The sequence below is a fragment of the Equus quagga genome, chromosome 17, assembly GCF_021613505.1.
Source record: "Equus quagga isolate Etosha38 chromosome 17, UCLA_HA_Equagga_1.0, whole genome shotgun sequence".
NCBI lineage: Eukaryota > Metazoa > Chordata > Mammalia > Perissodactyla > Equidae > Equus > Equus quagga.
Genome location: NC_060283.1, coordinates 27,022,776 through 27,039,287, shown reverse-complemented (window position 1 = coordinate 27,039,287; position 16,512 = coordinate 27,022,776). Strand labels below are relative to the sequence as shown.

Genomic DNA, 16,512 nt, shown 5'->3' with positions numbered 1-16,512 from the left:
TAGAGGGTATGCATCTTCAACTTAAGTAATGGCATACTATTTTCCAAACTGTTATACTATTTTCTCTCTGACCATTGCTGTATTAGAGTTCCTGTAGATTCTCTGTTAAGGTTTGACTCCTACTCTAAAGCACACTGCTATTATTTCACAGGGTCTTGGGGATTTTGGAGAGAAGTCTTAGTGAAAGTTCCACTTATTCTAATACACTTTTACAGTTCAGCCTTTGAGTATATAAATTTCCCTGGGATAGTTCCTACATTTTGATAGGAGGGAATAAGTTGTAAAGGAAGAAGCGTAGACTTTGAATCTTAGTGTGCTCTCACTGCCTACCAGCCTTGTTGTTTTAGGGAAGTTATTTAAACTTTGTGAGCCTAGTGTGTAAAGTGGGGAGAATATCTTTCTTCCATGCAGTTGTTCTTGGTTCAAAGTACAGTATGTGATTCATAGGAGACACCATCAAGGTATATGTTCATTAAACAAGTATTTATTGAAGATATATTTTATGTCAGAGCAGGACCAGAGATGAAGAGATACACAGCATCCTTTCTATGTTATTTATAATATTGGAAAATTGGAAACAACTTATATGTCCAACGTTAGGATTAATAACTATGGTACATTATAAGATGGAGTGCTATGCAAGCTTTAAACATCATCCCAAATATGGGAAAATGTTTGTGACCATATAAGAAAAAGATTCCAAGAGGATTATTCCTGTCTTTTTCATGTAATTTACATACTGCATGTGCATTGAAAAAATGTGAAATGGGCCAGCCCCAGTGGCCTACTGGTTAAGTTCAGCATGCTCTGCTTCAGTGGCCTGGGTTCGGTTCTCAAGCATGGACCTATACCTCTCTGTTAGCAGCCATGCTGTGCTGGCGGCCCACATAGTAAAAATAAAGGAAGATTGGGACAGATGTTAGGGCAAATCTTCCTCAGCAAAAAAAAAAAAAAAAAAAACCCAAATACAAAAACTCTGGAAGGATTCAAGTGATACACACTTCAGTGTTCATCATGGTTACTAATTGGTGGTAAAATTATGTTTTAATACTTTCCTTCCTATATATTTTCTATACTTTCCAGATTTTCTGCAGTTAACATACATCACTTTTATAATCAGAAAAAAAAGGTGTGATCTAAATGAATAGCATAAAATTGTTAAAAGAATGTTGACTATAAACCTCTAACTAAAAATGGTTTAAAGTTTATAAAGGAATAGTTTATTCAGGGGTTTAATTTTTTGTTTATATAAACATATTGACTAGAGTCATATTGACTAGAATTAGTTAGAAAGCTAAGTAGCATCGAGATTTTTCCATGTTGGTTATTTTCTATAAGGAATTTTAGGTTGACAGTTAAAAGTATGACTTTCTTTAAAACTCTTTTCTTGCCCTCTTAAAAGGCCAAGTAGCTCAGCTCTTCAGTGTCATTCTAGCTTTGTCATACATCTAAGAAATTCCTATTTGGGAAAATATATAAGTATCATTTTTTTTTCTTTTGAGAAAGATTAACCCTGAGCTAACATCTGCTGCCAGTCCTCCTGTTTTTGCTGAGGAAGACTGGCCCTGAGCTAACTAACATCCGTGCCCATCTTCCTCTACTTTATATGTGGGACGCCTACCACAGCATGGTTTGCCAAGCAGTGCCATGTCCGCACCCGGGATCTGAACTGGCAAACCCCGGGCCGCCGAAGTGGAACATGTGCACTTAACCCCTGCGCCACTGGGCCAGCCCCAGTATCATTTTTTTTTAAACAAATATCTGTCCCTTCTAGATTCATTTAGACTTTCTGATTGACTTTTTTCTCCTTTTCCTTTTTAAATGTTTTATTAATGGAATTAAATGGGCATTTGACCAAAGAATTGTTGGTGTATGCATGATGAAATAATAGTCTTGGAAAAGTTACTTTGTCTTAAGAGACTACTTGATTGCTAGAGTTAATAGGTGTCAATTTTTATCTGAGCAGGAATTACCCTTAATTCTAAGGAGAAACTGGAAGCACCATGGGAGATGACAGTGAGTGGATGAAACTGCCAGTTGATCAGAAATGTGAACACAAGGTAAGACTTTGCTGAAATTCAAACTTCAGTGTCATTGGCTTGTTTTATCACACATATACGGTGTGATATATACACACATATAAAGCTGCCTAATGATTACACGATACAACTGAAAAACAGCATACTTGGGAGGTTAGACAGTTTCAGCAAGATGATTTCTCGTGTTTGAATTGTTACCTCTTTAATGCCGTATTACAAAGAAGGAATTAGTAATACTTGGGTACAAAGTGAGATACATTTGTAGTGGCCTATTATGAATTCTAGATGACTTTGGCAGAATATCATAAATCTTAAACACTTAGAAGAAGTAGTTTAGTAGCTAATCTTTTTTGAAAACTATCTGAATTCCTTAAACTCCTTTTTTGTTTCTAATCATGGAGTCCTTTGTTCAAACTGCCTGGTAAAGGGTAGTCACTCTCTCCCCAACTCCCCAAATGAGCAGGAAATAATAATAATATCATTAAATTTTGTTTTTCAAAATACTACTTTTCTTTTAGCTATGGAAAGCAAGGTTAAGTGGGTATGAAGAGGCCCTGAAGATCTTCCAGAAAATAAAGGATGAAAAGAGCCCAGAGTGGTCCAAATATTTAGGATTGATCAAAAAATTTGTGACTGATTCCAATGCAGTGGTTCAATTAAAAGGATTAGAAGCTGCACTTGTTTATGTCGAAAATGCTCATGTAGCAGGAAAGTAAGTAGTTTCTTTCCAACTATTCTGGTAAAAACCCTGTCTGGTGCTCCGTGGATTAATTTATATATATTTATGGATCACTGTCCTTAGTTATTAGCACTTCTAGAAGATACTATTTTCTTACTTTCGTAGCTCCTTGATACTTGTTTCATTCAGTGCTTATCTGCTTGCTGAAATCGAAACGGTACGTGAGATCTCTAAAGAGGAGCAAATTAGGAATCAGATCTCGAGTTGTTACTTTAAGGTTTGATGAGCAAGTGAGTTTCCTTTTGAGTCTTTTGTATGAGAGTTACTCTAAACTAAGAGGGAAAATCTGTAGTAACTTTTAGGAGAAACTGAGATTGTTAATGCAAAGGAATTATCAGAATTTCACTGAAAACATTTGGGCCCCACAAAAATCTTTTTGTACAAGGGTTCCCAGTAGGTGATCTTAGAAACATTTCCTTCTCCCTGTGATTATTAGGCGTTTTTATCTCTTATGAGAGGTGATGCTAACTAAACAACCTCTGTGACTCTCGGCCTATTTGACTTGAGCCACGGATGATAGAGGTTTCTAATAACCCACTGTCCCATACCTCATAAACCTGATTTTTCTAACACTACTCTTTATGTCATTGAAAGGAACCTTCCATACAAAAAAAAAGTGGGGACTCTTGGCTTAATTGCACAAGAAATATACTTGACTGACTTCAAAGATTATACCAATAATGACAGTCATTAATTTGACAGTTTGGGTAACCAGTGTCACCAAGTTTCCCTTGCCATTAGTGAGACCATTGCTTTTTTAATTTCATTTTTCTTATAATACCGGAAAATTTTTTGACAAATGCTGCATGTAATCCCAACCCACTCAGTTCCTCTAATTTCCAGTAGACAGGTTTTATTTAATTTAGAAGAGACGCAAGCAATAAAGTTACTGTAAAGTCTTGCCAAGGAGTCGGAGCAGCCCTTTGTTATTAAAGGTATATATCTGTTCCCTCTGTGAAGAAATTTTCTGTCCTAAGCAGTATTTAAAATGATTTTTTAAAAAAATGTCAAAAAAACTCTGTAATCCTACTTTGGTAAAATATATCTGTATCTCTATCCGTCAGTTTGTCTATCTATATACCTATAGAAAAGTCTGGAAGGATGGATACCAAAAAGTTGAAAGTAATTTTCTCTGGGTAGAGGGATTTCAAGGAATTTTTGCTTTCTTGTTTGAATTTTCTACATTTATAAACAGAAATGGTGCTTCTCTGTCATTATGTGATGTGACATGTTAAGCTTTTATGGTTCGTGTGGGTTTTTCTTTAATGTTCTTGGCTGTAAAATAAATATCTCTAATTTTTAAAATTTCTAAGCATTTTAAAAAGTATCCCTCCCTCCCCCTTCCATGACTTTTTCCCAGCTCTTTCTACTAAAGTATGTTTTTGTGTGTGGGGTTGTTGTTTATAATCTATATTACAGAACCACAGGAGAAGTTGTATCAGGTGTTGTAAGTAAAGTATTCAACCAACCCAAAGCCAAAGCCAAGGAGCTAGGCATTGAGATTTGTCTAATGTACATAGAGATTGAGAAGGGAGAGGCTGTGCAAGAAGAGCTCCTAAAAGGCCTGGACAACAAGAACCCCAAGATCATAGTGGCCTGTATAGAGACACTGAGGAAAGCCTTAAGGTAAGACCTTTTCTTTTTGCTTTAGTTCCCTTAACTACACTTTCTCAATTGAGTTTGGGTTCCTGGTTTGAACAGAAATGAAAACTGCTGGACTTAAGTTGACATGCCACACCAACCAGGACAGTGACCTGGAAAAGCTGAAGTCATTCCTCAAGTGGGACACTTTGTATTCAGTAATTTTAGCCTTTAATTGTGTTGTGTGGTTATTTTATCTAAATCCCTTTCTAATGAAGATGAGTGGGACATTTCTGACCTGTTCTCGGATTATGAGTTGGCCTTTTCACAGAAAAGCACCCCTTAGGGTACTTAAGCAGCTCTTTTTCTCTTGTTATCCTGAACCATAAATTTCTGACTTTCAAGTGTTGGCTAAAAACAGTTTGTTGGCTAAAGCAAATCTTTGTTTAGGTGCCTTTTTAGTAAAGTAGAAGCAAATGCTATATGCCTTTTAAACAGAAACATAGCAACAGCAGATAGAAAATAACTCGTACTCTTATGTAATAAGTTATTTTCAACCCTAGAATTTCTCGTCGTTTCGTGGTAAAGTTTTTCATGAATGGGATCTCTGTCAGGAACAAGTGGCTGTAATTTGCTATGGAAATCTGAATTAGACAAACCACTAGTTTGTTCTGATTTGGCAGTCCTTCTAATCTGATATCCTGTCCCAATACTATCCACATGAGGGACTTTAGAAAGCAGCTCTAGTGAAACCCTAAATGTGTGACCTATGGGAGTGAAGATCTTCCCAACTCAACTCTCTTGTGATTTCATGTATGACCTCCTTCTTGGAGAAAATGCTTCCTTTGGTGTTTATCTTATGTGAAAGTATCAAAATTCTTAAATTTTGTTAAACTATCCTCAATTTATAAGTCTTAAACTTTTATGTTGTCTTTCGCTTGGTTCATAATGTTCTTTTATAAAATTTGACTTTCACTTAGATTCTCGTGAATCTGAAGAAAGTTTTCCTTGTTTCTAACCTATTATAGTATATATAGTTGGCATGTGTTTTTATGAGTAGTAAATAGTGTGCTCATTCTCTCATCTTTGAAATTTAGTGAATTGACTTGGTCGTCAAGACCGTGCTTGTCTTAGTAGATCTGTTCTGTCCTTAGTATCGGATCTCTTAATAAAAATATTTATTATACTATACTCTTCTACCTTTAAATTAGAAGTTTCTAATCTAGAATGCTATAAGCTCTGGTTATTTCATTTTTATGCTGACTGGGAGAATAGGGTAGAAGAAGAACAAGTTAGGTGTATCTTCTCAGTCTGCCTTGTCCGTGTGTTTAGTCCCATCCTTGGCTGGTTCTTTCTTTGTCCTAAAGCATCTCAGAATCTGTGGTGCAACTAGGCAGCTCTCTGGGACCTTCAAGAACCTTGGGCCGAAATGTTCAGTCCTAGGTTCCAGAGCTATCACTAACGTAGATAGCTTCAGGAGACCAGATATGTTCTGTGGCCCTTAAAATGGGCTTCTGGAACCCTTTTATTCCTATAGTAATATGTTTAGTATCAAAATTAGGTTTTGTTTTGTTAAGGAGTCTATTTTCCATGTGGACCTGCGTCATCTGTTTTTTTTGATATCTTTTGGAAGTAGGCCAGGATAGAGAAATAAAAAAAATTCAGATGAAACAGTAGTAACATAAAGGAAGATTAAGAGATCCAAAATGTTAGGTTCTTCAGGCACCATGATGAGTATCGCTAAACAGAGCGGTTTATCATCCCCATAAGTTCTTATTTTTCTTTAGTCTTCAAGGTCAGCTGAGCCAAGTTAACATGTTCTTTTCTATTAAAATAAAAGGGATTTTAAAGGAAGTTGTGGAGATCATGTAGTTTATTTCCATGTTATGATACCTACATCTAAACTATTTATACAACCAGGTGTCTTGTTAAATATCACTTTCCTGGGAGGGTATTTTCACAGTCTCCTCCTTTATCTATTGGAATATGTCAGTAGCTATTACTGAAAAATTTTGTTGCATTTGTGCACAAGATAAATTTGTATATATCAGATAATAGGTTAATAATATTTATAGGTCCTGCTGCAGAATGTCTGTTTTTTCCTAAAAAATCTCTCTTGCTTCAGAATTTGTTATTCAGAAATGTTAGCAGTGAATCAGAAAGCTAAATTTGGCCAGTTGGAAACTTAAAAACACAATATGTGACAGATATATAAGGTTAAATGTGCTACCTTTTTAAAAGAAGTCAGAATGCACCTGTTTTTCCTGTGAAAAACTGAAGCAAAGAGAGATTTAAGTTGCCTGGAGTTACAAGGTGATAGCTTTGAAGTCAGGAATGGAACACAAACTGGCAGGATAGTGATCTGTCGAGTTGAGTGAACCACCATAATTATAAGAACTATTAAAAGTTTGTTAAAAGTAGATTTCACTCATCTAAATATTTAGAAACTGGTTTGTTTATATTTTTAAGCTTTTATGTGCATATACATATATATTTAAGATATTGCACCAGTATTGGTCTTTTATAGATTTGAATTATTTCTAGTCTGGTTACCTAGAAAGATAGCTTTAAAATGGTAATATTATTTTGGACCCTAGATATTAAATAATATTCTTGGAAGAGTGACATCTAAACATAGATCTGGTTATGAGTTTTTTTTTTTTTTGCTCCCTTAAAAAAAGTTAACATATCTAACTCTGTTAATGAGTAGGCATGGAAGTATGAGTGGGTGAAAGCTAACACTTTACCCAAGCATATTGCTTGTTGACAATTTTTTTTTCCAATTTTTCACTTCTAGTGAATTTGGTTCTAAAATCGTCTTACTTAAGCCAATTATCAAAGTGTTGCCAAAACTCTTTGAGTCTCGAGAGAAGGCTGTTCGAGATGAAGCCAAACTAATTGCTGTGGAGATTTACAGATGGATTCGGGATGCTCTGAGACCCCCATTACAAAATATAAACTCTGTCCAGGTAGGCACAAAGGTTTTTAGTTATCTTTGCATAATATGAAGATGTTTCCTTCTTGTCATTGTTGTTGAGGTCCTGTCCTTGCAAATAACTATTTTTCATTCTTAATTTTGAAAACAGTTGATTTTTCTGAGCATAGCTAACAGTGTCTGCTGTTACTTTGTCCTCTCAAGTTGAATACCGTGCATTCAGGGCCTCCAGTATGTTAGTGTTGAATCTATAGCAGTTTTTAAAAGATTCCTTTATAATGCTGTTGGGTGGCAGGACTTGATATCTGTTTAGACAAAATGCATTTTTACCTGTTTTTATTAGTACAGTTGGTTTTGGAGACTTTATCTGATATAAACGTATCTGAATTCATGAAGTAATGAGAGTGTCCTAAAAAGTGGATTTTATTCTTTTTTCTAAGTGCTTAATCATATATCTTCAGTGTAGTAAATTTGTCAGTTTTACTTATGCTACAAAATGTATGCAATTTAAATTTATCTTCTCTTGTTTGATCTGTTGGGGCCACATAAATAAGAAACTGGGTTCTGATATGTTAGTAAGTGTAAATGTGAAGTCTGTTCTCTAGCGGCAGAGATGTAGATGTAGATGTTTAAAATATTTTATCGTGTTTGCAGTTGAAAGAACTAGAAGAAGAATGGGTCAAACTGCCAACAGGTGCTCCTAAACCAACTCGATTTTTGCGTTCCCAGCAAGAACTAGAAGCTAAATTGGAACAGCAACAGGCTGCTGGTGGTGATGCTGAGGGAGGTAAGCCAATTCTAAACACTGGTTTCTGTAAAAATTAGCAAGAATGGGTCCTACCACAAGAACCTATGTTCACTAGACACCTTTTGTAGGACTGCCTTTTAATAAAATCTAAGTAGTTCATAGCGTTAATAACTGATCCCTTCTGTATCAAGGTTTCATCTAGAGTATGAAAGGACTGGTAACTGTTTGATAAGTAATTAAGGTTTGTTTTGTTTTTCTCCTGGAAGGTGGTGATGATGGTGATGAGGTACCACAGATAGATGCGTATGAGCTTTTGGAAGCAGTAGAAATTCTTTCTAAACTTCCCAAAGACTTTTATGACAAAATTGTAAGTAATGGTAAACTTTTTTCGTTTATTTCATTTTAAATCGTTACTTGAGTATAATTAGAGAATGCGCTGCTGGACTCTTTTCCTGGTGCACCCCCTTCCACCCGAGTCTTCCCTAATCAAGTGAGTCAGCTGCTGCTTCTTTGTTCTCATACTACTTTGTATAAGTATCTGCTATAGCACTTTATTGTACAAGTCTTGCCAAAAACCAGATATTATTCTTGACTTCTCCCTTTTTCTCGTCTTTTTGGTTTTACCTCTAACTCTCTCTCAAATTCATCTCCTTTTCTCCATCCCACTGCCACTGCTTTACCCCAGGGTTTCTCAACCTTGGCATTGTTGACATTTTTTTGCTAGATAATTCTTTGTTTTGGGGGGCTGTCCTGTGCATTGTAGGATGTTTAGCAGCGTCTCTGGCCTTTATCCACCAGATATCATTAATAGCATTCGAAGTCATGACAATCAGAAAGGTCTCCAGATTTTGCCAAATGTACCCAAGGGACAGAGTCATTATCCCCAGTTGGGAAACAGTGTTATCCCAACCACTGCCATCATCTCTTGCCTTACGTGCTGCAGTAGTCTCCTTATTAAGACTCCCGTCTCTGCTCTTGCCTCTTTCCTGTAATATTTCACAATGTAATTAGAGATGTCATTTTTAAAAATGCAAATCTTCCTGTATCATTGGCCATTAAAACCCCTCAGTGACTTCCAAGGGTTTTAAGATGATGTCTGAGATCATCCTGTGGCCGTTGAGGCCATCTATGGCACCTTTGGGGCCCCCACTTACCTTCCAGCTGCATCTCTAATTGCTCTCTCTCCAGGGTCCAGTCATACTGAACTTCTCTCAGAATGAAATGTGCGACACTTTTTTCCACCCCAAACTCTGGGCTTTAACATATGCTGTTCTTTCTGCCTATAATGTGCTTCTCCCCCATTGACTTCATAATACCTCTTTATCTTCTAGGTCTCACCTTTAGCATCACATTTTAGGGGAGATCCTACCTGACAGCTTAAACTAGGTTAAGTCCTCTTGTTATATTACCAAAGCATCTTGTACTGCTTCTTTCTCTCTTTCTTTTCTTTTCCTTTTTTTTTTGCTGAGACAGATTTACCCAGAGCTAACATCTGTGCCAGTCTTCCTCTATTTTGTATGTGGGTCACTGCCACAACATGGCTGCTGACAAGTGGTAGAGGTCCATACCCAGGAACAGAACCCAGACCACCAAAGCAGCACACGCCAAACTTAATCATGAGGCCATAGAGGCGGCCCCTTGTACTACTTCTTTCATAGTGGTCATGACCTAGTAGTTATTTATTGAAGATCTTCCTAGCTCTGCTATCAGCGATTTGAGTATTCTGTTAACTTCTGACTAACAAATAGATATTTGATAAATTGAATTGAACTGTAATCTGCTCCAGAGTGATGGGTTTGTCATCTTCTTTGTATTTCCAGTTCTTTCCAATAGTGGATATTTAAGTTATTGAATGATTGCTTGATCTCTAATGAAGCATATCTCCTTTATGGCCATAAAAATGAAAGGATTAGCATTGTATCCCCAATCTAGAAAGCTAATCTCCAAGATTAGAACAGTTTTGATTGTTGGTTACGTGATTGTTCTTTTCTGGTCTCTTCAATGTTGTCAATATGGAAATTCCTTTCTCCTGTAGTTGTGCCACTGTGAGATGTGCTAGAAATGCTTTTATCAATGTTTTCTCTTATACCTGCTTACTAACATTTGCCTAGGAAATGAGAAGGAAAAGTCTATGGCATCTTATTCTGTTTACTTATTATAGAACTTTAGGTTTATGAAATGTTCTGAAAATACTTATTTATGAACAAAATTTTATATATATGAACAAAACATTCTGATTGGTTGCAGTTTTGCAGTTTTGTTTTTTAATGAACTTTAGAAAAAGTTTCTAAAAACAAAAAATAGTTACATATCTTTGAATTAGTAGTGTGGCAGAAATAAACTTATTTTGCTGTCTTGTTTTCTGTTCTACAAGTGACTCATATTATGTCTTACAGGAGGCAAAAAAATGGCAGGAGAGAAAAGAAGCCCTGGAGGCTGTGGAAGTACTAGTGAAAAACCCCAAGCTGGAAGCAGGCGATTATGCGGATTTAGTGAAAGCTTTAAAGAAGGTGAGTGCGAGGAGTTTCAGCGTCGATGTCCCAAGAACAGACTAGGCCGTTGAATCTCTCTTCATCAGTCATCCTTTTTTATCACAACTGCATTGCCATTTAAGGAACACTGTTGGTGGTTTTTAAATTATAAGCATTCATTTTTAAAGGATTGTTTAAAATGACTGTGCTAGGTTAGTCTGGAGAGATTGGTTTTCAGTCTTGGTTTAGTATCACTTTGACTTTAAATAATGCTATTTGATAGCACGCACAAACCTCAAGGAAAAGAGGGTCTTGCTGATCTAGAACCAAGTATTCCAGTTTTATAATTCTGTAGGATGAATAATTTAAATTGGCTCTATTTAATGGACCAAATATTAAATATGAAGAATGTTTTCTCATTAGCTAGCAGATGATGCTACACTGTATTGTGTCAGCGTGTAAAGCAAAGGATGTCCGGATATGTGGTCAGTCATAAAGCAGGCAAGTACTAAATAAAGAAATATTTTTAGAAAACACTCCTGGGGCCCGCCCCGTGGCCAAGTAGTTAAGTTCGTGCTCTCTGCTTCAGCGGCCCAGGGTTTCGCTGGTTCGGATCCTGGGCACGGACATGGCACCACTCATCAAGCCATGCTGAGGCAGCGTCCCACATAGCACAACCAGAGGCACTCACAACTGGAATATACAACTATGTACTTGGGGGGCTTTGGGGAGAAGAAAAAGAAAGAAAAAAAAGAAGAAGATTGGTAACAGATGTTAGCTCAGGTGCCAGTCTTGAAAAAGATAAAAAGTAAATACTATTTTGGTATTGCTTAGGTCCAACCAAGTTGAACATTGAGGTGGATATTTTTGTGTATAATGGCTTTTCATAACATCTGAAAATACAGATCAAACACTGTGGCTGTAGTTAATAGAGCTTAAGAACAAACTCTGAAGACATCTCCTTGAATACTGCAAGGTTGAAAACTTTGTTTCGTTTGCTTCTCAGCCTGAAATTACAGAGGATTAGAATGTTGGGGGGGAAGAGGTTAATCTTTAATTATATACACATGTAAGTACAGTAATTCTCATTATTCATGGTAGTTATGTTCTATGAAGTTACCAGAACACTGAGTTAGCGAGTGCTGAACCATTGCTCCCAGGGGAAACCGAGGGTTAGGGTCCTGCGACCCTCTGGTCACAACATATTCATCAACCAATCAATACATAGCCTTGTTTTATTCTGTTTGAAGAGACCTTATTTAATATATACTCTTCATTCATTAAGATTGAACTCACGGCTAACAGCGCAATAACTCATGGCCGAACAAAGCTTCATCTAACACATGTATTTTGCACTTAGGAATGCTAGACAGTGCTTCAGCACTACATTTGGGGGCCATTGTAAACAGTGAAAGCATCAAGAAAAAGTGCAAAAGTGCAAAAAAATGCATCACTAAATAGACCATGAAAAAGATGCTTGTTTACAGTATGAGAGCTGAAAGAAGGCAGATTTGTTCAGTCTCAGCTGGGAATGTGCACATCAGGCAACTCAGATTTTTCACAGCCCTGTGCTTGTCTGTGAATGACCAGGAAAGTGCCACAAGTATTGATTTTGGGATTATAAATAAATTTTAACAGGAGGGGAATTCGCAAATAGGAAATCTGTGAATAATGAGGATGGACTGTGTTTTCTCATAGTCAGCCTTCCTACGCTTTCCTCCTAGTGGGATTTGGAAGCAGGGATATGATTTGTCAAAATCTTTGTTTAGTCATCAGCCCTCCATCTTGAAGCCACAGACTTAGGCAAGATTAATTAAAAGGGAATTGCCCCGAGGAAAGAGGTTTCACCAACCCGGAGCCTGGGAGGAAAGAGGAAGAGTAGAAGGCTAAGAGAAGGGAAATGAGATTCTAGTGGCCTTGAAGAGAACTTTAGATTCTCTCTAAGTTCTGGCATATAATTTTTTCCCCCTGATTTTTATCATTTTATTTCGAATTTAATGCATCTCCAAAACCTGAATCACTTAGGTGTATTTATATCTGAAGCTGAAACCCTGTTTAATGTCAAATTGACAGAGCTGGAATTTTCAGTTGTCATAACAGCTAATTTCAAAGGCAGTACAATTCATCTGATTAACCATATTTGTCTCCTTAAATATAACATCTACTACCAGTAAATATTACAAAGAACTTTTCCCAATATTTGACATCAATTAAACTTCTCAACAACCTTGAGAGATAGATTTTATTACTCAGATTTACAAATGAGGGAAACAAGACGTAAACAAGGAAAGTATCTAAGGTCGTTAAACTACTAAGTGGCCTGGCATGGAATTTTTATCTGGAATCTTATTGCTCTGTGCCCGAATTCTCAATGCCTCAAATCAAAGCTTTTATTTTTTATCTGATGATAAGGAATATTAATTGATGTTCTCTTCCTGCATTTTCTTAGGAAATTAGCTATTCAAATAAAGACTGTTCTGTGATTTCCATTGGCATTGTGAATATAAATCTAATCTCTCACTGTGTTCTATGTAGAGAGGATCATGGAGTTTGTTACTGGGTAGACACAGACAATAGATATCTGTGAGCTCTAGAGTAGCAGGAGAAACTTCTTTCCCTCTTGACATGGTGGAGTGGGAGCAATCAATTCAAGGCTAGAAACAAGTAAGAAGAAACTTAATTTTGTGGCTAAAATATTTAAAACAGTGAAAAGTTAACCTCAGTTGTATAAATTAACATGAAATTTTTAAAAATTTTTATGTGATTTTACTTATATGTAAACACACAAACTTCATATGTATGTTACAGTTGTCCCCCCCTTAACTGCAGGGTCTCCATTCCAAGACCCCCACTGGATGCCTAAAACCATGGACAGTACCAAACTTTATATGTACTGTGTTTTCCTATACATACATATACATATAGTTTATAAATTAGGCACAGTAAGAGATTAACGACAATAACTAATAGTAAAATAGAACAGGGGCTGGCCCGGTGGCACAGTGGTTAAGTGCGCACATTCCGCTTCGGCGGCCCGGGGTTCGCCGGTTCAGATCCCGGATGCAGACATGGCACCGCTTGGCACCCCATGCTGTGGTAAGCGTCCTATCTATAAAGTAGAGGAAGATGGGCATGGATGTTAGCTCAGGGCCAGTCTTCCTCAGAGAAAAGAGGAGGATTGGCAGCAGTTAGCTCAGGGCCAGTCTTCCTCAGAGAAAAGAGGAGGATTGGCAGCAGTTAGCTCAGGGTTAATCTTCCTTCAAAAAATAAATAAATAAAATAGAACAATCCTAATAAAAGGTATGTGACTGTGGTCTCTTTTTCATTTTCTATTTAATATTTTTGGACCATAGTTTTATAGTAATTAGAGATTTAACAAAATGTTTGTTAGGACCCTGATCTCCTCTTCTCATTAGGAAAATGAATTTGCCATAGCATGAGTTTGGAGGGAGAATATCCTTTAGTAAAGAGAGCAGAAAGCTTTGGAGTCAAAAGAGACCTTGGTTTGAATCACAGCACTACTGTTGGCTGGCTCTATAACCTTGAGCAAGTTAATCTCTATTTGATTTTTGAAATCTGCAAAATTGAGATAATACTTACTTTATAGGGTTTGGGTGAAAATTAGATGAAATAAGGATTATAAAACGCCTATAAAATTATGGTGTCTAATTTGTTTTTAATAAATGTTAATCTCATCTCTTAAATTTTTACTCCTCAGTGCTCAGGGAGTGCTTATGGGTGCCAGCTAGAACTTCCTTGCATGCTATGTATTAGGGGTCGTTTAATTCAGGGAATCTAGGATGAAGTGTTCTGCTTATGGAATACCCGATCTTGGAGACTAGATAAAATCCAAGGTAGCGGGCCAAACCTGTGGCCTAGTGGTTAAGTTTGGCCCAGTCTGCTTTGGCGGCCCAGGTTTGGTTCCCAGGCACGGACCTACACTGTTCATTGGCAGCCATGCTGTGGCAGCAACCCACGTACAAAATAGAGGAGGACTGGCACAGTTGTTAGCTCAGGGCAAATCTACCTCAAGCAAAAAGAGGAGGATTAGTAGCAGATGTTAGCTCAGGGCCAATCTTTCTCAGCAAGGAAAAAAGAAAATTAAAAAAAAATGCAAAGTAGGGGGCTGGCCCCGTGGCCGAGTGGTTAAGTTCGCGCGCTCCGCTGCAGGCGGCCCAGTGTTTCGTTAGTTCGAATTCTGGGTGCGGACATGGCACTGCTCATCAGACCACGCTGAGGCAGCATCCCACATGCCACAACTAGAAGGATCCACAACGAAGAATATACAACTATGTACTGGGGGTCTTTGGGGAGAAAAAGGGAAAAATAAAATCTTTAAAAAAAAAAAAATGCAAAGTAGAATGGAAACATTGCTTCTACCTGGAAGAAGACTGAAAAAACAAGGGTTTGGGCACTTAAAATTAAAGCAGCTTTTTAACACCAGCTGACTTGGGCACTATACCACAATAAAGGAACCAGGCATAGTCATTGTCTTCCTAAATTGACACAGATGCGGCTATTACCTGGGAGTTTTGCTAGGTGCTAGGCTTTGTGGAGTGTAGTACAGGAGGGTGGTGGTATAAACAATGCTGGAGGAGTCCCTGCTGGGAGACTCTGAGTGCAAACTTGATGATCATTAGGAACTAAATTGGCAGCTGCGAGGCCAGAAGCTCCCTCAGAGGAATGGTTGCATTGGCATTTGCAATTTAGAGTCCCCGTGGACTACTTGAAGGTGCCTACAACAGTTTCTACTGGCGCTCCTTGGGTGTAAATGTTAGAACTGCTGCCCTGTGGTGTCCCTGCCCCAAAGCAAAACCAGCAGGCCTCCAGCTTCTCTGCCGTTATCAGAGTCACCTCCTGCACTGTTGTGCAGTGTGGCAGTCCAGACCACCACTAAAGGAGAGGTAGCAATTTGAGGCTGTGGTTCTATGTATATTTTGTTGTTAGAACCTTCAGGTGGGAGACTAAGCATCATGAAAGGAAGCTTCCAAGTTTGCTCTCGTCAAAGAAGAATCTTCCTCTTACGTAGGAGACAAAATTGGTATCCATTCGCATAATTGCTTTCAGAGTTCTTTTAAGAATAAGTTTTCTCTTCCCTTCTACAGGGCTGTGACTATTTTGTATTCTCTTTCCCCCTTTGTAGGTTGTTGGAAAGGACACCAATGTTATGTTGGTGGCTTTGGCAGCAAAATGTCTTACTGGCCTGGCTGTTGGGCTAAGGAAGAAATTTGGACAATATGCAGGACACGTAAGTAACAGGTTTTTTTGGATACAAATCAACAGTGTTATCAAGAATGGCAGGCTAGGGGTCGGCCTGGTGGCATAGCAGTTAAGTTTGTGTACTCTGCTGCGGCAGCCCAGGGTTCGCTGGTTTGGATCCTGGGCGCTAACCTCTGCACTCCTCATCAAGCATGCTGAGGCAGCACCCCACATAGCAGAACTAGAAGGACTTGCAGCTAGGATATACAACTATGTACTGGGGCTTTGGGGAGGGGGAAAGAAAAAGAGGAAGATTGGCAGCTGACATTAGCTCAGGGCCAATCTTCCTCACCCAAAAAAAAAAAAAAAAAGGAGAGAGAGTGGCAGGCTAGCTTGCTTTAAAACAGCACTTTGGCATAGATCTTTATATTTTGGGCAAAGTAAATTTCTCTCTAAATCTTATTAATACTGAGCAAAGCTCCTCACAACATGTCAATAAAGATGTCAGTTATAACTAAATTAATTAGCTTTATGTAGACAATCAGGCACTCGGCCTAAATTACTTAGTTTGGTTGATTTGCTTATTACTTCTTATTAACATCTTGCTTTGTCCTTACACCATTACATACAGTATAACAGGATAAAATAAAACTTGTGATAACCAGGACAGAGTAAAAATGAGAGTAGGAAAGGCAATATAAAACTTGAAGTGTGATTAATATAGAAAATGTATTTTATAGTGTTTTCCTATTTTAAAAAATAACATACACTTGAGACATTTATATAGGTTCCACTGTTGG

General features: G+C 37.7%; 1 protein-coding gene across 2 annotated transcripts in view; it reads left to right on the top strand.

Moving 5' to 3' along the window:
* Positions 1 to 16,512, top strand: part of CKAP5 (cytoskeleton associated protein 5) — a 94,564-nt gene that overhangs the window by 26,904 nt on the left and 51,148 nt on the right. For both annotated transcript variants that reach the window (XM_046643272.1, XM_046643271.1), the window contains exons 2-9: positions 1,967 to 2,060; positions 2,558 to 2,751; positions 4,198 to 4,404; positions 7,157 to 7,328; positions 7,949 to 8,081; positions 8,309 to 8,409; positions 10,439 to 10,552; positions 15,657 to 15,761. In XM_046643272.1, coding sequence (XP_046499228.1) covers positions 2,004 to 2,060; positions 2,558 to 2,751; positions 4,198 to 4,404; positions 7,157 to 7,328; positions 7,949 to 8,081; positions 8,309 to 8,409; positions 10,439 to 10,552; positions 15,657 to 15,761 — 1,083 coding nt within the window. In that variant the 5' untranslated portion in view covers positions 1,967 to 2,003. The remainder of the gene's footprint in view (positions 1 to 1,966; positions 2,061 to 2,557; positions 2,752 to 4,197; positions 4,405 to 7,156; positions 7,329 to 7,948; positions 8,082 to 8,308; positions 8,410 to 10,438; positions 10,553 to 15,656; positions 15,762 to 16,512) is intronic.